Genomic DNA, 22,369 nt, shown 5'->3' with positions numbered 1-22,369 from the left:
GTGCTAACAGCTCAGAGCCTGGAGCCTGCTTCAGATTCTGTGTCTACTTGTCTCTCTCTGCCTCTCCCCCACTCACACCCTGTCTCTCTCAAAAATAAACATTAAAAATAATTTAAGAAAAAAGGGATGAAAGTGTAAAACATGGAATATTTTTGCTCTTTATCAGAAATGAGAGAGGCATTTCAAAGATGAAATAGAATGAAAAAGAATACTATGTGATATCTATAATTAAATGCTAATTGTGGGAAGAAGTCCATTTTAGCTTTGTCGATAATGAAACGAGTAAAGGTCATGCATCCTTTCTAAACCAAGCCTCTAAACTAAAATTCTCCATGAAATGAGAAGTTTGGTGGGGTTTTTTTGTTTTTGAAGTTCTGACATTTTACTGTTTTTCATCTGTTGTATGAACCTCGTTATAATAATGGCAGCCTCACATTTATGTTGCTTGATATTTGTTCTCGATTTCCAAACCAGGATAGCAGTTCTCAAAGTATGGTTCTCCCATGGGTTCCAGAGGCCCTTTCAGAGAACCCACCAGGTCAAAGGTGTTTTTGTAGCACTGTGAAATGATGTTTGTCATTTTCTTCATGCTGACATTTTCACTGACACTATAAGCAGTGATGAGCTGATACCTTAGCCGAAATCAAGGCAGTGGGCACTAAAGGGTGCTGGTAGCCATCATAATCTTTATGGCCAGGCACCCATGTGAGGGAAACGCCCGTTTCACTATAAAATACCCTTGATGGAAGCAGTAAAAATTATTAGTTTTATTGAACCTTTACCCTTGAGTAGATGTCATTTTATATTCAGTGACATGAAAATGGAAGTTCTGCATACCCGAGTGCTTGGCTGTCTCACAGAAAAGTACTTGTGTGATCAAATTTAGAGCTAAAATAGGTGCTCTTTGCCCTTTTTCCATGAAATATTTTACTTGACAGAATGCCTTGGGTATTTGATAAACATTTTGTCAATAATCAACCACCTAAGGCTTTCACTTTAAAGACAACAATGGACTGTTGCTAATGACAAAATCTGTGCTTTGCAACAAAATTAAGAATTTGGGGATTCTGTAACTAATGTTTCCCAAGAGTTCGAGACCAGGGATGGTATTACTGAATGGGAATTTTCAGTTTTATAATGAAATGTGTCATCATTTGGAAGATCAGCCAATTTTCCAATAATCAGTTTATGATGTTACAAAATCAGATTCGTTTTTTTTTTTTAATGTTTGGTTTTGAGAAGGAGACAAAGTATGAGTGGGGGAGGGGCAGAGAGATATCGAGACCCAGAATCCAGCAGGCTCCAGGCTCTGAGCTGTCAGCACAGAGCCCAACGTGGGGCTCAAACTCACAAGTGGTGAGATCATGACCTGAGCTGAAGTCTGACACTTAATGGACTGAGCCACCCAGGGGCCCCCAAAAATCAGATTCATTTGAAGTTATATTCTATTAAGTCAGGGATTAAAGAGATTTGCAAATAGGCAAATAGAAAGTTGCCACTTTTGTTTACTAGGTTATTTTTTAAAGACAACAATTTCTCATAAAAATGTTAACATATAATGGGTTTCTTCTTGATATTTAGTGAATAATATTTTTAAATTTCTCAATTTCCATATGAAAACTCCAAATATACAACATAAAGCAAGAATAGTGGATTAAGAATGAAAGGTAACCTTTATTGAGCACCTATTGTTCACAGGGCGAGTCCTTAATAAATATTAGGTACACCACTCATCCTTTACTTAAGTCAAAGTATTGTCCAACAGGTTGCAGAGTCACTTAAGTAGTAAAAGAAAGTGTTTTCACTTCCTATAAAGGCTGTGTACTTTTTAAAAAGTTGTGACTTTCACAGCTAATATCCTACAATATTTTTTTTTCAGAGATTACTGCAATGATCTTAAGATATCAGATAATAACACCGAATTTCTTTTAAATTTCAATGAGTTTATTGACAGAAAAACACCAAACAACCCATCCTGTAAGTATACACCCAATTTATAATAATTGCTTCACCATTGTTATATCCAAAGTGGTCAAATCTTGGTTCAGATCAGTGTGTTGGTATGCTGGCTTATTAATTTACTTTGTAAATTTTTAGTGGTAAAATGTAACAGTTTGGCCTTTTATGTATTAAAGAATGTTTCTTTCACTGTGAAGTAAAATCAAATTTTCAAAGCCAAGTATTAGATACCTGCAAATGTTTCAGTGTAAATAGGGCACCGTTGCCCTTGATCCTTTCAAATTTAAGAAATTTAATTTTTTTATGATATTTTGAAAGTTTTTCATTGCATTTTTCTTGCCATATAGAGAAATACATACAGCATTTATAGATTTATCTCTTTCCTCCAATTTATATGAACAGCTTTAAGATGAAGGGAATAAAAACAAGATATAAATATGTCAGTCAATGGTTTGTTTTCATCCTGACATTCTGTTTTGATCACCATTAACTTTATAGTGTAAAAAAAATGCTTCTGTCATTTTTCACTTTATGAAGTAAAATAAGTTAGAATAAATAAAAATGTTAACAATTAGTGTTTAACCAATACATTTCTTTCAGAGAAATTTACATCATTCATAGTAGAAAACTTTTTAGAGATTAATGGTTTCTTAGCATTTAAAATCTTAACTGTGTTTTCCTCCTAAAAATATCCTGTAAAAAAAGTACTACCAGGAAAAGATGTACCGGAAATGGGAAATGAGAGGAAAATTAACTGCCTGGCAAAAATTACCTTAGTAAATATATTTTTTTTAAAAAAAGGAACCATAACTGAGTTTTTTGTCCTTTCCTCCTCCTCCCTTCCCTCTCTTTCTTCTTTAAAATCTTTTTCCTTTCTATCAGAAAGGGTTAAACAAGGCACTTGCTCAGTTACAGGAAGCGAACTGAAGCATCTCACAAATTAAAATTTATCTCCTAAAAAGAAGTAACTTCCTAGCATCATCAACATTAGCTACCAGAGCAAGGATCAGCTGCTCTGAAAACCAGCCAGGGTAGAGAAGGTCTACACTGACCTGACCGAATAGGAGTGTTTCCAAATCTTTCTACTCCTTGTCAGCATACTCTGAGTCAGAGCCTTTCCATTGTTATGGTTCTTGTTCTTTTCCTTTCAGTAAATAACAGGATTCCCAAGAAAGAACTGGTGTAATATTACTGAATATTCCTTTAATTGGTTGCCTCTATGGGCACCTGGGTGGCTCAGTCTGTTAAGCATTCGACTCTTGATTTTGGCTCAGGTCGTGATCTCATGGCTCCTGAGTTCGAGCTCCACATTGGGCTCTGCACTATCAGTACAGATTGAGGTTCTCTCTCTGCCCCTCCCCTGCTCATGCTCTTTCTCTCTCAAAACAAATGAGTAAGCATTGAAAAATTAATAAAAATATAAATTGGTTGCCTCTAGCTCCTAGGCAAGTATAAATATGTTGAAACAAAAGTACTTTCAGTATCATAGTGCTAGTATCCATATTGTCTCTTCTCCCGTGTCTTCATTTCACTTCATGTTTTTTATCCACCTCCCCTATGATCCAATAGGATGCTTGTGGTACTTAGATAACCATGTGAAGTGTGAGATTTAATTATAAAAAGGTAATAGCTATAAAATGTATATTTTCCTCTGATAGTTCTACATACTACAGTTTTCTCAATCATATTTTAGGTCATGTTATCAAATAATATGTAAAACTAAAAGTATCAGTGATTGAAATCTCAATGGCTTCCTTTAAAGGGGTTTGGGTGATTTTAATTGTGCTTATGGAAGTACTTAATCCAGCATTAAAATTAAAATTCTCACTGTTTATGTTTATTACCTAAATGTTTAGGCTGTAGAGTCTTTCAGCATGTTCGTACCTCCTCCCCGGCTCCCGCTTTTTTGAACTATTCTAACAATGAGATTATATGTGTATAAAATGGTAAAGCTCAGTACTGATAACCTGTTTATGTATTATATGCAGCAGGGGCCATATTTCAAGACACATTTTAAAATTACGGTATAATTAAAATATGAATGAAATTGTGAAATTGCTCGCAAGAGTGATTTATACCACAAATTAGAATAATCGTTTCATTTCTTTTACCTAAAACGATTTGCAGCAATTAAATTGCATCATTCACTTTTCAAATGGACTGTTTGTGAAAATGATTAATTTTCTGACATAATATAATGAAAATAGTTCCTAAAATGAAGTCTAAAATGTGGATTGAATTGATCCTTTAAAACTGGAAGTTACATTAAATTTAAAAAATCAACTAAAATATTTTCCAGTCTACTCCTCACCTTTTACAGTAATAGATATTAAGTAAGACCACATATTCCTTACCTGGATAAAATAAAATTTTTTCATAAATGTCAAGTTTCAGTATTTGTAGGTTATCCACAGTGTCATGGGCTTAAAACACAGGACCAAGAGAAAGGAAAGAAGGTGAAGTTTTTTTGTTTAAGAATATGTATTAACTGACCCTTGGTCATTGCCATCTGCCCTTTCATTACCTTTGAACTTGGGCTATTTTGTTCTCTGGTTATTCCAGAAATGACAGATTCCAAAAGCCAATCTTGAAATAGTGCTGGTCTGTGCTAAGTTATTCAGTTCTTTCACCAAAGCAAATGAAGAAAAAACTATATTATGTAGTTTTATATTTACATATAAAATTGTCCATCAATTATGATAGATTTGAATCGCCATACTAACCTATAAAAAAGAAGAGAGAGAGGAAGGTTATTTCCTTAATGTTTCTTGATTGACATACTTCACCTATCTTTTTGAAAAAATTTACAAAATAATTCTCTTTTAGAATTGGCTTTTCTATTCTGGCCATAGCCTGAAAACTGTGAGGCAAGATGAACAAGAAAAACATGCAGAAAATTAATATTGGATATGGTTGTTAATTCATAGAAATATTATCCACTCTAAATTGCTTTAACAAACAGAGAATATATTTGTTTCATTATTATCCTAATGAAAAACTATGTGGATGTAATTGAGGCTATCCTTTTTCTATATTAGGTAATACGGATTTGATTAATAGAGTCTTGCTGGATGCAGGCTTTACAAATGAACTTGTCCAAAATTACTGGAGTAAGCAGAAAAACATGTAAGTATTTGTTCCTATTAATAAATATATGCATATATATATATGCATATATAACATATATATATGCATATATAACATATATATATGCATATATAACATATATATATATATATATATATATATTCTGCATTTCAATTTAGCTTTTCTCTGAGAAATTTTTGGAAACTAGGGCTCATAAATTTAAATTTTACTAATTTAATAACAATTTCATCTTGGAATTGTTGACAGCTTGTATTTCCAGTGTTGGGTATGTGTCAGGACTAACATCTACATCTGCCAGTACTTATCTTTCCACACTTACACACTGCAGTGGGAACAAACCAAATTTAAAAAGGCTGAATTTTCATGTTTGTGATAAAATAGGGATGCTAGTCAAGTGGCCTTTTAATAACACTACTATTCACCCAGTCAACAAACTGAGAAATCTGATTGTGATTCTCATTTACGGTCTCTTCTCCACCCCATGTCCAGTCAGTCACCAAATGCTAAATAGCTCTTCCAACAATGTTGTCCTGTCTTCTTCATAGCCAAATTCATAATTTCCAATTTCTGAGAAATTACAGCACTGCTAATATTCAGTCTATACTCAGGGCCTCCGATTCCTCTACCCACACCCCCTATTCTGTCCTCCATAGAACGCACCCCTGCCAGCCTTCCTCTTAATGCAGCTCCAGTTTCAGGATAAAGGTGAAGCTCTCCACCATGGATTTCAAGATTATTCATGAGCTGACCCTTAAGAAGCTTGTCCTTGAAACTTTACTATCTGTTGCTTCTCACTTTGCCTTCTGTTTTTATAACACCAAATACTTAACATTCTTCACTAGCTTTCCTGTAACATAGTCTTGGCTCTACATGTAAGATCTTCCTGCTGTCTCTGTCATCTCTGCTAATTCCATCTTCCAAACGCAGCTATATTGGTCTTTACTATGAAGTGACCTCGTTAAGCATCCTCCCTTTATTTCTTAGGTATTTGCAACATTAAAGCATAGTTTGCATGTATTGATGTATTTACTTTGTCTTCCTTTATGTTAGGAACTCATTTTATTTCTCTTTGTGTCATCAACACCTAAATTATTATCTTACGGAGACCAAGTGAAATAAAAAATTGCCTTCTTCTGTCTTCTGTTTTAGCAAGGGAGTGAAAGCACGGTTCGTTGTGACTGATGGTGGGATTACCAGAGTTTATCCCAAGGAGTAAGTTCAAATAACATCTGTAGAAATCAGTACGTTACACGACTACTCTGAGGATGTGCACATTATAAGGAAGCCATTCTTTAGAGAAACTGATTATTAGATTAAAATGGAGTCATTTAACATTACTTACATTATTAAAATACCCTACTTCTTTAAAAATGCTATTATATGATTATTCAGTGATCCTTTTGGATATTTATTCCAAAATCTAAGACACAGTAAAAGAGATTTTTTTTTCTGTTCATACACACTGAACGTAAAGTTTAGAGCCTATTGGCAATATTTTCATAGCACCTCATTGTTTTCACTGTTCTTCAATGGATCTTATCTCTGTCTCCAAAATAGTCTGTCAACTAGGGTGGGGAGGCCTATTACTATTAATTGACCTATTAAGTGACTTGTACGTCATCACCTGCAGAGTAAAACCAAGAGCTTTTTCTGGCCCTTGTTATCTATTCTATGGTGATTTATTGCTTATTAATGAGTATCATTAGATGTAGACATATCTGTAAAATTCTGTGATGTTCACAGAAAAGTAGGTTATCAGGCAGATTCAAGAATAAAAATGATGAGCCATTTCCTCTTTAGGGCTGGAGAAAACTGGCAAGAAAACCCAGAAACATACGAGGATAGCTTCTATAAAAGGAGTCTCGATAATGACAACTATGTTTTTACTGCTCCCTACTTTAACAGTAAGTATTACTCAGAATTCAGCCATTCTCAATTTCCTTTTTTTTAAGATAAATTATTACTTCCTGCTTTCCCCAATAACCATAATTGCTCAGAACAGCCCTTATTAAGTGTATAGTATACGTGTGACATTGGAAGGACAGAAGCTTCCATTTAGTTGAGGTAAAACGCACACACAGGAAACAGTCATCCAGTAATGTAGAGATAGCATATCAACAGGTATGCATAATGCATAGAAACATATGTAGATAATCCCTCATTTCACAAACTGCAAATCTATTAAAGAACGTGTAATGAGTTTTAAAGACATCATCAATCAGTTTAGTCAGTTTTAGTTAAATATATTATTTATGAAAATTATCAATAGGCCGCATTTTAAACTATCTTATTGGATTCTTTCCCAAAACCTTTCTAATTTAATCCCTGGGCTTCTCTGGGGGTAGGTGTTATTCAGCCTCATTTTTACAAAAGGGGAAACCAAAGTTCAGAGAATTTTGGCATCTTGTACAGGGACTTACGTCTAAAATGCAAAGGCTGTTTGGGGTTCTAAGATCAATCTTTCCACCTCAGCAGCCTCTCCACTCAGTTAGCAAATGTCACGAAGCAGAGATTTGGCCTGCGTCCATTATGTTGTGGACATGGATGCAGCCAAGCTGAATAATTCACATCCCACGGACACTCCAACGGGTCTGGTCAGTAGAGGAAGATGAGAGACGACAACCCACCTCCTCATTACTTATCTACACTAGAATACTTAAGCAAAACACCATCCACCTATCCCTCTTAAGAGAAATTCACTATTTGACTTATCTAGACAGGCCTGTGTTCCTTTTTTGTTGTTGCCTTCTTCTTTTTCAGAAAGCGGACCTGGTGCTTACGAATCAGGCATTATGGTAAGCAAAGCTGTGGAAATCTATATCCAAGGAAAGCTTCTTAAACCTGCAGGTAAGCGTGTATATGGTATATAGACATGGCCAAAATTAAATGTGACCAAATATTTCTATTAAAATCTGGCAGTACTTACCAGGAAGGCCATCAGAAACCTTTAAGCAAAATAAAGTCAAAGACAGATACACACAGTTTTGAAAATAAAATACAATGATGTGGGAGATTGGGGAAAAATAAAACAGATACTATATAGAGGTGAGGGATTTCCTAGATGTGTATGTGTATACACTGCTGCTCAAATTAATGGAGTCAAATCAAAATTCTACATGCCAGATTGATCCAGCATTTCCACTCGGTAAGTCTGTCCTAGAAGAAACTTTGAAATACACAGAAGGATACGTGTCCAAGGGTGTGAATATTTGTAGTAAGTTAAACATGAAGAGTTAAGTTTCCATCCTCTAAGGAAAAGATAAATAAGTTATAGCATATATATACCATGTGCCTGATAAAACGAATTAGGTAAGAACCTTTTTATATATATATATAAAAAATTACAATAAAATGGAAAAATGATTTTTTTTTTGCCAAAATAAAATCAAGTAAGCAAACAAAACAAATCATAAAACTGAACATCAATGGGAAATGCAAGTAGGCTGGATTAAGTGGATGCCATCTAGTAGAAGCGTTGTTGTTTTTTTTTTTTTCATTGTATGATTCCGTATTTGATTGTGTAAGAGAGTGTACATTAGACCAGATTGAGAAGGTAGATAGATCACCTTCCTATTCCTGAGGGCTGTTTTACCTCAGGAACCTCAGTGGTTCAACTAGATATTACCTCGGGAACCTCAGTGGTTCAACTAGATATTACCTCCACACTAACTCATTGACTGCTTCCTTCATTCACTCAATGGCTCATTTATTCACTCACCCTCCCACCCACCTATCTGTCTATTGGACATACATTTCTCAAGCACATGATGCATGCATTGGTGGGGCTAGCGAAGCCTCTTAAAACATTCCACCTGAGTGACCTCACGTTACAAGACTATGCCTGACACTACCACCTTTTTTTTCCCCTTTAGCTTATTGCATATATGAGTTAATTGGTGAGGTGGTTGCCAACGAGTAAAGTATGTTGTGAATATAAACGAAAGTTATTTAATAGTTTAAGAGCAGTTAGCAGTCTCTTTAATGAAAACCCAAAGAAATAAAATCTCTGTAATAAACATTACATTCAACCCAAAATTTAATGCTACTTTTTACACTACATAAATTATCATATAGCAAATATTATATGGACATTAAAACTGCAACCTTTTCAATGAAGTCCGCTTTTCAACGTATAGCTGAAATTAATTTAATTCCAAGAAATTTAAATTTGCTCAGAAATATTCAAATGTAAGAGGAAAAGTAGATAACTAAGAATCACAGCCACGTTTTTTCTATGTATGTGTCAATTCTTCTTTACATCATTTTTCAGTTGTTGGGATTAAAATTGATGTAAATTCTTGGATAGAGAATTTCACCAAAACATCAATCAGGGATCCGGTAAGATATATATATATTTCCTAACGTTTATGCTACACTCCATGTCAAATGCAAATAAGAAAAGTCAAAGTAAAGTCTTGTCAATGTATAATTTTCAGTGCTACTAAATTAAGCAGAACTATGAATTAATATTTTTGGAAAGACTTTTTTAAATTAGTTAAGAGGAAAAATATTTTGATATAATTTGAAATATTAGTTTAGATAGCTCTTAATATTTTACAAAGATGAAGCTATTGCTTTTTTTATGATGGGATAGACTGTCATTTAATCTTACTTTGATACTAGATAAATTATTCTCAGATTCCTAACATGATAATAATGTGTCATGGAAATCCTTTTTTCTATTAAAAATGTGTGGGGTTAATTGTATTTTTGTCTTTCAGTGTGCTGGTCCAGTTTGTGACTGCAAAAGAAACAGTGATGTAAGAAAATTTTTAAAATTTTAACTGTTATTTTTTGTTACTCTTGTTAAGACTTTAATCATAAAGTCATTGATGAAAGTCATTTGATATAGGAATTTTTCATTAAATGCTAAAAAATAGTTTATGAAATTTTGAACTAATTTATAGGTAAGAAGTTGAATAAATTCTTTTAATTCCTAACCATTAAAAATATTCACATATTAAGGGAAAGTATTTTAATTTAAAAAGCCTGTTTCAGTATGAAGTGTACTCAATGTCAATTGTGTTAGATAGTTTTCTAAGTATCTTTAGCTCTGTTCCTGAGTGGGAAGTTTCTAACTAAAGTGGCCTTACTGGTTATCAAGGCAATCTTTCCTGTCCTTGATAGTTTCTCTGAATTTGTTCACACAGTATTCATAGTGACAAGAAAACTTTTTGAGTTCAATTTTGCCATTATTATTATTTTTTTTATCAAATTCCACTTACATGGATTGGATTTTACATTGTCTCCTGTTACTTCTATTTCATTATGACATTTCTTCGTTCAAACGTTAAATACGTTCAGGCCGCCTGGGTGGCTCAGTTGGTTAAGTGCCTGACTTTGGCTCAGGGCACGATCTCATGGCTTGTGAGTTCAAGCCCTGCGTTGGGCTGTGTGCTGACAGCCCCGAGCCTGGAACCTGCTTCAGATTTTGTTTCTCCCTCTCTCTCTGCCCCTCCCCCACTCACGCTCCGTCTCTGTCTCAAAAATAAACAAAAAAAATTTTTTAAACGTTAAATATGTTGAAACCTGCTTTGGATTTTGTCTCTCCCTCTCTCTCTGCCTCTCAAAAATAACATTTAAAAAAAAAATTACTTAAATATGTTCTAAGAATGATACTACATAAAGTATTCCCAGAATACAAAGGATGAATTCCACTATTTGCTTCCCATCTTCTTATGTGTATGTGTTTATTTCTAAGGCAAACAGTGGGTTCACATCATCTTATTTCTAGTCATGTGAAATTATAAGCCAGCAATGTTATTTTTTATACTCTCTCCATTTTACATAGACTTTGTAAATAGACTATAAAGACTGTTTTGAGAGTCGAGGTTTTAGCAAGTTGCTTCCACATGTCCCCAACTCTGAGAACAATGTTTTTAATTGTCATTTTATACAATAAAAATTACTAAACTGATCCATGCATTTAAACATGATACAAACCAGGTGGGAATTGATTTCTTTTGTGTCATGATCTTTTTTTGTTTTGTTTCTGCTTTTATATTTCAAATTACTCAACCAATTTTGATTGAAAATATGAAGTAGTTATAATATCCTTATGCTGCATGCTTTTTAATTTAGTCTGAAGCATGGTGACTACAATGCATTTTTAAAGGTATCTTTTTTGTCAAAATATTAAGTATGTTTTTACATATTAGTTATTTTGGCTTATCCAATTTCCTGGATCATTTAGATGACCAAATGGCAAAAAGGTTATTTCTGATTTGACCTTCTGATTTGTTCAGACTCAGTTGACAGTTTTAACTAAATGGGTAGTGGTACAGTATGAAACCCTGAGAATTTGAATCTGTGTGTGTCCTTAATTTATTTCATCAGAATCTCTGGAGCATGTATCTTTAAGTTGAAGTTTTTTTTCCTATTTTTGTTGTTGTTACTATCTACTGGGGCTCCTGGTTGGGTCAGTCCCTTGAGCCTCTGATTCTTGATTTCAGCTCAGGTCATGATCCCAGGGTCATGGGATCGAGCCCTGTGTCGGGCTCCACATTGACAGCAGGGAGACTGCTTGGGATTCTCTCTGTCCCTCTCCCTCTGCTCCTCCCTTGTGCATACATGTATGTTCTTTCTAAATATATATATAAAATCATCTATCTAACAAAGTACTGATAATGAAGCCTCCTAACCTTCCTCGAATTGTGTTCATTGTTATTTTTATTTTTGTAGGTAATGGATTGTGTGATTCTAGATGATGGTGGGTTTCTTCTGATGGCAAATCATGATGATTATACTAACCAGGTAGGTACCACAGTGGGACAAAGTACAGTTTCCAAAGTGTATTTCCCTAATCGGCATTACAAAAGGCCTTCAAACCGTTATAGAAATTAATGAGTTGTTATATTTCTGTCATAAAATAAATTGTTAAATGCTAAATATAATATAAACCATTAATGAATACATTCTAAATACAGTTTCCTGAAATTAGTTGAATTTCCTTTCTAGTCATAACAGTTACTATTAAAACATGTAGTTATTATTGTCGATCTCTCAGAAATTGAGAAAATGTTTGCATATTAAATATTTATTAATTAGTAATATCTAACTTAATACATGGCTGCTTTGAACTGATGAAGTTTCTATTCCCAAATTTGCAAGTTGGCAGCATATAGGCTATTTGGCTCAAATGGGATTTTAAGCAAATTAGAATTCGTTGCCAATTAATTTCATTTCCCAATCTACATTTCTGGTTTCTCTTTAAAAAGAAAGGATCGGGGCGCCTGGGTGGCGCAGTCGGTTAAGCGTCCGACTTCACCCAGGTCACGATCTCGCGGTCCGTGAGTTCGAGCCCCGCGTCAGGCTCTGGGCAGATGGCTCGGAGCCTGGAGCCTGTTTCCGATTCTGTGTCTCCCTCTCTCTCTGCCCCTCCCCCGTTCATGCTCTGTCTCTCTCTGTCCCAAAAATAAATAAAAAACGTTGAAAAAAAAAAATTTAAAAAAAAAAAAAAAGAAAGGATCTTGGGGCGCCTGGGTAGCTCAGTCTATTAAGCGTCCGACTCTTGCTTTTGGCTCAGGTTATCATCTCATAGTTGGTGAGACTGGGCTCTGCGCTAACAGCATGGAGACTGCTTGCAATTCTGTCTCTCTCTGTCAAAGTAAATAACTAAACTTCTAGGAACAGAAAAGATAAAATTGGTCAACACTGAGCTTTTTCTTAACTGGCCATGTTTATGGACTGCAGTTGATGAGCCTCAGGTTTGCTCCTAGGTTCCTGTTCTTTCTCTAATATCACCCATTTCTCTCCATTACGCTGCTTTCCTCTTCCCCACAAGGTATTCACTTGTGATCTTAATGCTTAGTTAACTGTGCGTATTCCTTCCACATGCATCACACCAAGCCACGGAGCAAATGCGAACCCCTAACTAAGCTCTTCTCACTTCTTTCAGAATATGCCGTGCAGCTTCATTGCTTTGGTTTTTAAGCTCCAGTAGTTTTCGTTGCTAGTTCGTCCTACTTCTTTTCGTTGCAGTGGTCGGGGTGTTAACATGTGGAGTGAATTTGAAACTTGATTCTTTTGTCCTCTGTTCCAGATTGGAAGATTTTTTGGAGAGATTGACCCAAGTCTGATGCGACACCTGGTTAATATATCGGTTTATGCTTTCAACAAATCTTACGATTATCAGTCAGTGTGTGAGCCTGGTGCTGCACCGAAACAAGGAGCAGGGCATCGCTCGGCATACGTGGTCAGTAATTTCCACCTCGTCCATGCCTCTCGCAGGAACACTCAGTGTCGATTAACATAATGACTTTTTCATTATTTTTATAGCCATCAATAGCCGACATATTACACATTGGCTGGTGGGCCACTGCAGCTGCCTGGTAAGTCACAATTGTGTTTTTACTGGTAATGAGAAAGGGGCGGTGAAATAGTAAAGAATTTGAGGACAGTCCAGATTTTGTGACACGTGAATAATTGTTACGGAAACTACTCTGTTTGTTTCCTAAATGACATACTGGTAGTTTTCACAAAATGATCAATTTAACACTGTTACTGTCACTTGGTTTTTCATATGAAAACAATATGCTCATGCAGACTTCAGCCTCTTCAAGATCTGTTGAGACTTTCTACCCAATTCCTTAAGTTTTAGGTGTATCAATCTATTAAAGGTTTCAGTTAAATGCCTTCAGTATCCAAATTAGATGTCTCCATCATCAAATTCAAAGCATCATGACTTTTCAGCTCTTTCCAACAGAGGCTGGCAAAGTTTTAGAGGCATCATGTTGCTGAAATGGATCTAATTCTCTCTTTTTACTGACTTAACCTCCCTACCTCCTTCAACACCTCACCTACACCCTACCACCTATGAAAACAATACATTTAAACTGTTTAAGGCACTGTGGAAAGTCTGTAAGATCAAATGCATCATTGTTGGGCTCTGGTCAGTCAAGTAACTCAACCTCCTTTTGTGTCTGGGATCCCTAGTCTTCCTTCTTTCCCTTCTTTTTTATCATTGCCCAAGCCTTATGCCTTGTAGATTAAACTTTAACATTCATTTGATGGTGAGGCTTTCCCAGCAAAAATCATATCAGTCTACCAGTTTATGAAAATAAGAAAGATTTTAGATTAAAAATCCTATTTTTGGTGAAAAATGGCACTTTCTATTGTGATAGTGATATTTAAATATTAATTTACTCAGGTTTTTTAAATCTCAAAGTAATCCTCATTACTTTATGATTGGCTTTATGCTATTTTCTGGCCAGAATTTACCTCCTTCACCCCCCCTTTTTATTTTTTTCCTGAATTCAATTCCAGATGATTCTATACTAATATTTGGTTCAACTGTCATTTATTGGAAAAACTGAAATATGCCAAGTGTCCTATATTTAACAGGTATATATTTTAGTTCATGAATGTCACATTATGTATTCACAGATATAGTCTATATTGTAAAGTAAATGGTTTGCAAACCCATGGCACAAAATCATTTTTGTTTGATCTTTTGCTTTATTCCACCTTAGAGTTCTAAAACTAAAATAAGCACCCCTGAATGAGAAAACTATGGCATGAAATATTGACACTTTTCCTAGGTACCACTTAAGTGGTCCCTCACTCTGTCCTTAACATGTCTGACTTCGTGACTTCTTTTACAGAAACAAATGTACAGTGTTTTGTAAAGTTTAAGAAATAATTATATAAAAATACTCCTCAACTTTCTATTGGCAAGGTCTCAATTTTTTCCAAGCAGATGAGGAAGAAATGTGTGTATGTGTACCTGCAAGATTATTTGGGTTTTTACTGCATTATTTGTAAAGGAAATATGTAGATTTTTGTCAATAATAATTTGTATTTGCAATTTAGGTCTATTCTACAGCAGTTTCTCCTGAGTTTGACCTTTCCACGACTTCTTGAGGCAGGTATGTAGTTACTCAGCTATTGTCCTAATAAAATTTTGTTTGGGGATGTGTTGAGTTCGCCTGACCCAAGGGTCTGGAAACTTTTTTATGTCGTATCGGCCTCTATTTTGTAACTCTTATCTGTTGGATTCATTGCTTCTCTTGACATTTAATGGGCGCCTATGACGGACTGCCACTACGTCAGACAACAATAAATAAGCCAAGCAGGGGGCCTGCCCTTAATACATCTCCACGGAAATGAAGGCTCTTGGCACTGACTGTAGCGTCCCCTCCTGGTGATCTTTGTTTTTTCCACAGTTGAGATGGAAGACGATGACTTTACAGCCTCTCTGTCAAAGCAGAGCTGCATTACTGAACAGACCCAGTATTTCTTCGATAATGATAGTAAATCATTCAGTGGTGTGTTAGACTGTGGAAACTGTTCCAGGTAATTTGTTTCTTCCTTTTAGGGATAGTCTGATTTCACTAAGAAATTGTATTCGCTTTTATAATCATTATAGCAAATAACAGAGACTGTTATTAGAGTGTGAGAGAGACATGAGTAACTATTTACAGTTGGAAATAGATCTTTAGTTTTGCTGAATGTTTTTTTTTTTTTTAATTTACATTCTTTAGGATTGATCCTAACTGGTAAGTGGTAATCCTTTTGACTATAATAGGGTGAATGAAATTCTACCTACTTTTAGGCAGCACAAAGAGAAATGTGATTATATTTTAATGTCTTTTTGTCTAAAAAGAGAACCCCTTTAAAAGTTTTTCTAAAGTTGTAGAACAATATGAACTGTAGTAAGATTAGAATTAATCGTCATTTTGAGTAAGTCTAAGCTAAATACAGGATTTCATTTTACATTTACTTACTAAATAGGGTTTATACAAAGATAGTCTAGGGAGGGACATGTTTTACTTCTACTCTTCACTGAAATTTAGAATTGCATGTATTTTTGAATTGAAACTAAAAGAACTAGGAGAAGATATCACTTCCTAAAATCAAAGCTAAGGTGAGTCACTAGCAGACATAAACATGTTTAGCCATTTTTGGAAGAGATTGAGAATTTAGTTTGGCTAGAAGGGATAGAAGAAAAAGCCAAGGTGGGCCTTTTCAGAGTCATGAGAGAGAGTGATAATCCATGTCATAGGATCCCTGAGAATGGGGGGGAGAGGCACAGATTTAGGACACTTTGTTTTTAGTGAAGGAGGGCAGGTTATTCTCGAAGAAATGTTAATCTAGGAAAGAGGAAATGTGAGGAGGTGAGGACATCTGAGCATGTGAAAGGGCTGGAAGAGTTGCTAAGAGATCCAGACGTTTCTAACAGAGAACTGTTTTCTGGAAGGAGTTAAATGAAACTAGTGTGAATTTTTAACAGACCTGGTCCGTATGACTTTATGATTTACTTTAGCAAACCTCTGTGTCATAGCAAGACAGTCTATCCACTTTAGCAAACAGTTTCATAATCCTTTGGCCTTTGATTAATAGATGTCATTGATGGCAATCTGTGCTTTAAAAATTGACTACAAATCTTTACAATTTAAAGTAATCAGGATATTAAGTTGAATCATGGTTGCTTTTGATTGGCTTTATCCTTGTGCCCCAAGTTCAATGGAGAAAAAGAAAATAATCATTTTCTTTTTAAAATACATCATCATAAAGAAATTAATCTTCAGTGACAGATTAACATTTTTAACGTGGTTGCTAATGGTGGCAGAAGCAGTTTAAGACATGCAAAAAATACTGCATGGAATTTCAATCCCTTATTCTGTCTGTATCTGTGTTATCCAGTTCAGTACTTACCAGCCACTGGTGGCTGTTTCAATTATAACTAATAATACACATTAGTGCCTCAGCCACATTAGTCACGTTTCAAATACTCGATAGCCTAGTGTGGCTATTTACCATATTGGAGAAAGCAGAAAACATTTCCATCTTCACAGTAGTTTGGTGAACAGCACTAGTCTAGATTTACTTTGCCATTGGCTTGGGCAAGATGCTTAGTGTGGGCTCCAAAGCTTTTAATGTATAAAATAAGGTAATTTTGTTTATTTTCAGTAATAAATACCACAGTTCCTTAAGCATGTCAAATAAAACATTTATTCTACGGGTTTCAACAACTCAGTAGTGCTTATTTTGCATTGAAAAACAAAGGTGACACCTAAAACATGTGTTGCAATTTTCTAGTATTGAGAGAGGTAATACACTGTGCATGCTAATAAGTAAAACATGGTGATGTTTTCCTTCTAAAGTATTCTCATTTTGTTTTACTGTTTATGTGGGTGATGCTTTGCATTTCAACATGTCATATTATATGTAAGAACCTTTGAAAGATTTTAATTTTTGCCCAAAAGAAAAAAATGCTCATTTTCTGTGATTTTTATAACTATTTCTTTTGCAGAATCTTTCATGTAGAAAAACTTATGAACACCAACTTAATATTCATTATGGTTGAGAGCAAAGGGACTTGTCCCTGTGACACACGACTGCTCATACAAGCAGAGCAGACTTGTATCCTTTGACATCAGAAATGCTTGGAATCAAACGCCGTCTTAAAGTAATGCTTCTTTAACCTCGTCACACTGATAATGCTCGTAAAGAGAATAACATCACACAGCATGCCGTGATTACCTCACACAGGCAGAATGAACCTCTCATGCAAAATGTGGTTCGAATGTGTAGACTAATGATGCCACCCAGGCACCAAGAGAATGTGAACAGTTTCTTGGTCATATAATGAGGCTTTGTGGAGTAGGCAGTGCAGGTTTGCAGGTAGATCTGGAAATTTCGGCTTGCATGCAGGCAGGGGCAGCTGGCTTGGGAATTTATGGCCATTAGGGAGTAGTGCTGGGTTTTTGCTAGCTGGGACTTGTGTGGCTGGAGAGCTGTCAACATTCCATAGTCAAAAAATGGAGTTGAATATGGTGTGCATCTACGCTGAAATATTATTCAGCCTTAAAAAAGAAGGAAGTCCTGTCGTTTGCTGTATCTGCAGTGGCCGTTAACACCAAACTGCTTATGCTTATAAATATGCTAAATGACAGCCCAGTGACTGTTAAAGCATTGTAGACCAGACCACCTGTCCTTTTTTCATTTATTCATGTTGTTTCGGGGGGGGGGGGGTGCGGCGGGAATAGTCCCAGCTGTGTTTGAAATTGGGGTTTATTGTTACCAATGAGTTTATATTTCTGTCTTGCTACATAGGAGCACCCTTGTGCTCCCTTGTGCGGGTTCACATGTATGGCTCCGTCTTATTTGCTCATTTCAACCACTTCTATCTTTACAGGTAACTGTTGAGTAATTGCATCTGCCAAGGGCCACACCGTGTAGAGTAAAAATAAAAACCACAGTGATCTCTTCATATAGCCACTAGTGTGACAAAAGAATTTATGTGGCAGTTTACTTCCTTAAATCCCTAAGTACTTGAACTAGTCGTGTGGGACTAGACTAATGGCATAGGTGTCTGTTCCTTGCTTTGGGAAATATATATATATTTTTTAATTGTGTGGAAAGAACAAGTAATTTCGTATTCCTTAACAAGTTTCTTTAGCTGATGGTCCAGATCCTTGTGATATGGTTAAGCAACCCAGATACCGAAAAGGACCCGATGTCTGCTTTGATAACAATGTCTTGGTAAGACCAAAGGTTTATTGTATTAAAATATTCTAACTCAGTAGTCATTGTCTTCAGGAACTTAAGGAAACAAATTACATTTTTAACTCAAACATGATGTCTTAATCATAGTGTTTCTCATTAACATGATGTACTTGCTGGTAGATAGATTTTTCATTTCAATACTGTTCATGGTTAGTGTAAGCTCAACAGTTGCTTCTTCTATCTGTCCTTCCAACAGAAACTGTACTTTCAAACACAATTCCCATCAATTTACTAACAATCCTAGGTCACCAATCTGATGATTTGAAACATTTTCTCATCAATAGTAATTACAGTAAATGTTATTTATGATGTGATTTGCCTCCCTTCACTGATACTCCAATCTTTAAGATGCAAAATTTATTTTTACGTGTTTCTTTAGTCTTTATTTGGTATGTTTAAAAATTTGTGAAATAGCTAGTTTCCTGATATTTTGTAATTCTCCTTTTTTTTTTTTTAACATGGCTCCTGACTCTGTCATAGATTTGTATTATTTCTCTTAATTGCATTTTTACCTTGCGTGTATTAGACCAGGTCAGTTACAGAGGGCTAAGTTCATAAAATTTTGCAAAACATCTTATGTCATGTAAAAATGATTGCTGCTTTCCTCCAAGAAACAATCTTCTGACATACTATGCATGTAATCAGCTTTATGTTTTTAAAATCATTTTAATTAAGAAACTTGATTCTCAAATGTAAAGGGCACACCACAATTCTGCCTAATGTGAAAAACGAATTTTAAATACAACATTTCTCAATTCTGCCTCTTCAAGGTGTGCCTTTGCATTAAGTGGCTTGCATACTCCAATGAGCATACAAACTGAGAGCATAATCATCTTAGGAATTGTTTACTCCCAAAAAATGTCAGATCACCTATTAATGTACATTTATAGAGGTTGTAATTTATTTAGAATAGACTTGTCTACTATGTACTTATTTACTCAAATACACAGAAAAGGAATTTTCATAAATATTATCCAGTTAGCTATGATTAGAAGAGGAACAAAAAATAAGTAAAATCAGTAATGAGGAATAAGACTTAAAAAGCAAGAGGTGTTAGCCAGGAAACCCCCGTTATCTCTGCAAGGACTACTGATCATTCCTCTTTGATGGAGAAAGTGATTCCAAGTGGCAGCTAGTTGTTTTTCTCCATTTTATCCGGTTAGACTTCAACACAAATCCAGATATGAGGACTTTTGTTGTTCTATCTACTCTATTTTCAGGAGTTTGACCCTGTCAAATCATTCCCTTAAGAATGAATGTGGGCCCAAGGATAGTGGTGCTCATTAGGGGAAACTTCACTCATCAACCACTCTTCACCAAAGCCTGAGATTAAATTCACTCAAATCAACTTCAAAGATCACATAAAAACCCTATTACCTAAAATGTTTTCAACCTAGGAGACTCTATGTTTTCATCAAGGCACGAGAAAGATTGGACTGAGACAAATTTTCAGTAATTCAAGTTCCTGTGAATTATACATCCTACTGTGTGTGAAAGTACAGCTCTTGCTCAGTAGCTTAACTTGCTAATAATGTCTTGTGTTCCTTTAGCAGTGAAATGTTTTGGTAATGCTTATTTGCAATGGTCATTGTGACCCTGCTCTGGATGGAGGCTCACATAAACTGCTAACTGCCAGCAAACTGCATGAAATCTCATCTTGTATGTCTTCTTTTCTGTGTTTTCTTTCCTTTTCCTGTACTTGCTACTTTGCCCGTTATTAATAGGATCAACTTATGTGCACAACGAGTCGTGCCTGTACCATGATGTCAGCTCCTATCTCCATTTTACTGCAAGTTTTCATGTGGTGTGGATGGTCAGTCACTTTCTCTAATTTTTCTTTTTGTGTGTGTTTGGCTTGAAATTTTAATAAATAATCCATGTCCCTAAATTCATTATAATAAATGTCCTGAAAGCAGGTTTTTAAAATTCCAGTACTAATATTGTTTTGTAAATAGCTGAATTCAAATATGGCTTAAGTTTCTAATCCCAAACCCGGCATATCCTTTTCCTATGTTTATTTAAAAATCAGTATTTTCTTATAAGGTTTTGTATAAAGATTAAATCATTACGGGAAAAATTCTATGTTTCTTGATGTCTAGCTTTTTACTAAAGAAAAATACCCTGAGGACGATTATTAGAGCTGGTCATCTCAATTTTCAAAAGATGCTGACATTAAATTAATGAGCCATTTCAATTTTATCAGACATTATTTTCTAAGTCAATAATTCTATGCTTTCCTTTCTTTTTAAAACAAATATGACTTAATCAACTTTTTATATTTTTTACTACCAAAATATTGATGCTATTAAAATATTTTAGTACAAGTGCTTCCAATTTCTAAGTTCATTTTACTTAGAATGACTTACAGTATCTAGGCTAAAATTATCACTTGTTAACCTGTGACCAATTTCTGAATTATATTATTAGTATGACTGCATAGATGTTGTAGGCCCCAAGCTTGTGTTCATGGTTTCACTTACAGCTTTGCAGTTTCTTCTCTGATGCTCTGGGATCCTCATGGCTAGTGTTACTAGAGCAACTTTGATGGTGTTCTTTCTTCACTGCTCTCCAGGTATTCGTTGATTAGGAAACCACTAGATGGAGATATGGCCATTACTGTGAGTGCTGTGTGCTCATCAGAGGGGGAGAAAAGTGGAATATCAGAGGGAGTCTCAGAAAGCTAGTTTTTTTCCTGGGCTAATAACATAACAGTCTTCATGGCACAGGATTCCAAGTGAAAGAAACCAAAATGAAATGATCCCTCTGCATGAACCTGTGTTTTCAATTGATAGAGAGGTAGCTCTCTGAAGTAATGTTTTGTGATTATACGATTTACATATGAAAAGTGTAGTGAAATCATAGGTCCATGTTGTCTTTTTTATACCTGTCTCTATTTGTGATAATAGAAATGAAAGTAAAACATAAGGGTAAAAAATTATCACATTATATTCTCTAGGTGAGGAATAGTATAAATATTTACTCTGTTTTCACCTTTGATTCAGAAGTTTACTTCTCAGTCATAGAATTTTTAGGTAAGATTTACAGGCTACAAAACTATAGGTCAGCTCCCTTGGGAGGTAAAAGATTTTTACCTTTACCTTAAAAATCTATAGGTAAGAATGAATTTACTTTTTTTCTTCTAAGACTCTCCCCTCAAAAATATGATTGAATTTTTCTTTGATATTTGTCTTTCTCACCATAACTATAACTTTACCAAGAAAATAAATAGCATTGTAGATTCAGCTGGATGGGATCAGTACATCTTAATGAAATAATTTTTGAAAGATGAAAAGAACACACCAGGGATTTCCTAATATTATTGTGTCCTTGAGGAATATATAATGAATAGTCCTGAGAAGATGATGTAGAGGGCATATACTTTACATTAATAAGACTTAAGTATTTAGAAACACAGTTATCAGTACTGAACAGTGAATCTCGTCTATGCAATGTGTTGATATGATAATATCAAAAGAAGTATCATTTTCTCTGAAACAATACAGAGTTGAAGAAATAATACAAATATTACCAAAAAATACTGAGGATAATTGGCCGTGGTTCCTCACACTGAAGACCAATAGAGGTCAAAGTCTAAGCTTCAGTGCTAGTCTAGCTACCCAGGAATGTGTGGTGGGTTAGTTTCTGCTCACAGGAAAGCCGGGATGCTGGTGTCATCTCTGACATCTTCTAATGGATGGTATCTAAGCATTTATAGAATGACTGTCTAAAGATAGGACTCTTGTATCCTGTGCAATCCAAAAAGAGTATCAATTTTAAAACCCAAGGGTCCAAG

At 35.1% G+C, this 22,369-nt stretch overlaps 1 protein-coding gene across 7 annotated transcripts in view; it reads left to right on the top strand.

Annotated features, from left to right (window-relative positions):
• CACNA2D1 (calcium voltage-gated channel auxiliary subunit alpha2delta 1) overlaps window positions 1-22,369 on the top strand; it is a 498,274-nt gene that overhangs the window by 457,682 nt on the left and 18,223 nt on the right. For all 7 annotated transcript variants that reach the window (XM_053897405.1, XM_053897403.1, XM_053897402.1 and 4 more), the window contains 14 exons: window positions 1,880-1,977; window positions 4,998-5,085; window positions 6,217-6,279; window positions 6,868-6,971; window positions 7,828-7,914; window positions 9,338-9,405; window positions 9,789-9,827; window positions 11,749-11,820; window positions 13,109-13,261; window positions 13,345-13,397; window positions 14,878-14,933; window positions 15,231-15,360; window positions 17,321-17,430; window positions 18,470-18,552. In XM_053897405.1, the coding sequence (XP_053753380.1) occupies window positions 1,880-1,977; window positions 4,998-5,085; window positions 6,217-6,279; window positions 6,868-6,971; window positions 7,828-7,914; window positions 9,338-9,405; window positions 9,789-9,827; window positions 11,749-11,820; window positions 13,109-13,261; window positions 13,345-13,397; window positions 14,878-14,933; window positions 15,231-15,360; window positions 17,321-17,430; window positions 18,470-18,552 (1,204 nt within the window). The remainder of the gene's footprint in view (window positions 1-1,879; window positions 1,978-4,997; window positions 5,086-6,216; window positions 6,280-6,867; window positions 6,972-7,827; window positions 7,915-9,337; window positions 9,406-9,788; window positions 9,828-11,748; window positions 11,821-13,108; window positions 13,262-13,344; window positions 13,398-14,877; window positions 14,934-15,230; window positions 15,361-17,320; window positions 17,431-18,469; window positions 18,553-22,369) is intronic.

This window comes from Panthera pardus, unplaced genomic scaffold (genome assembly GCF_024362965.1).
Source record: "Panthera pardus isolate Hobbes unplaced genomic scaffold, ASM2436296v1 HiC_scaffold_8, whole genome shotgun sequence".
Classification (NCBI taxonomy): domain Eukaryota; kingdom Metazoa; phylum Chordata; class Mammalia; order Carnivora; family Felidae; genus Panthera; species Panthera pardus.
This window is presented reverse-complemented; position numbering and strand designations above follow the sequence as displayed.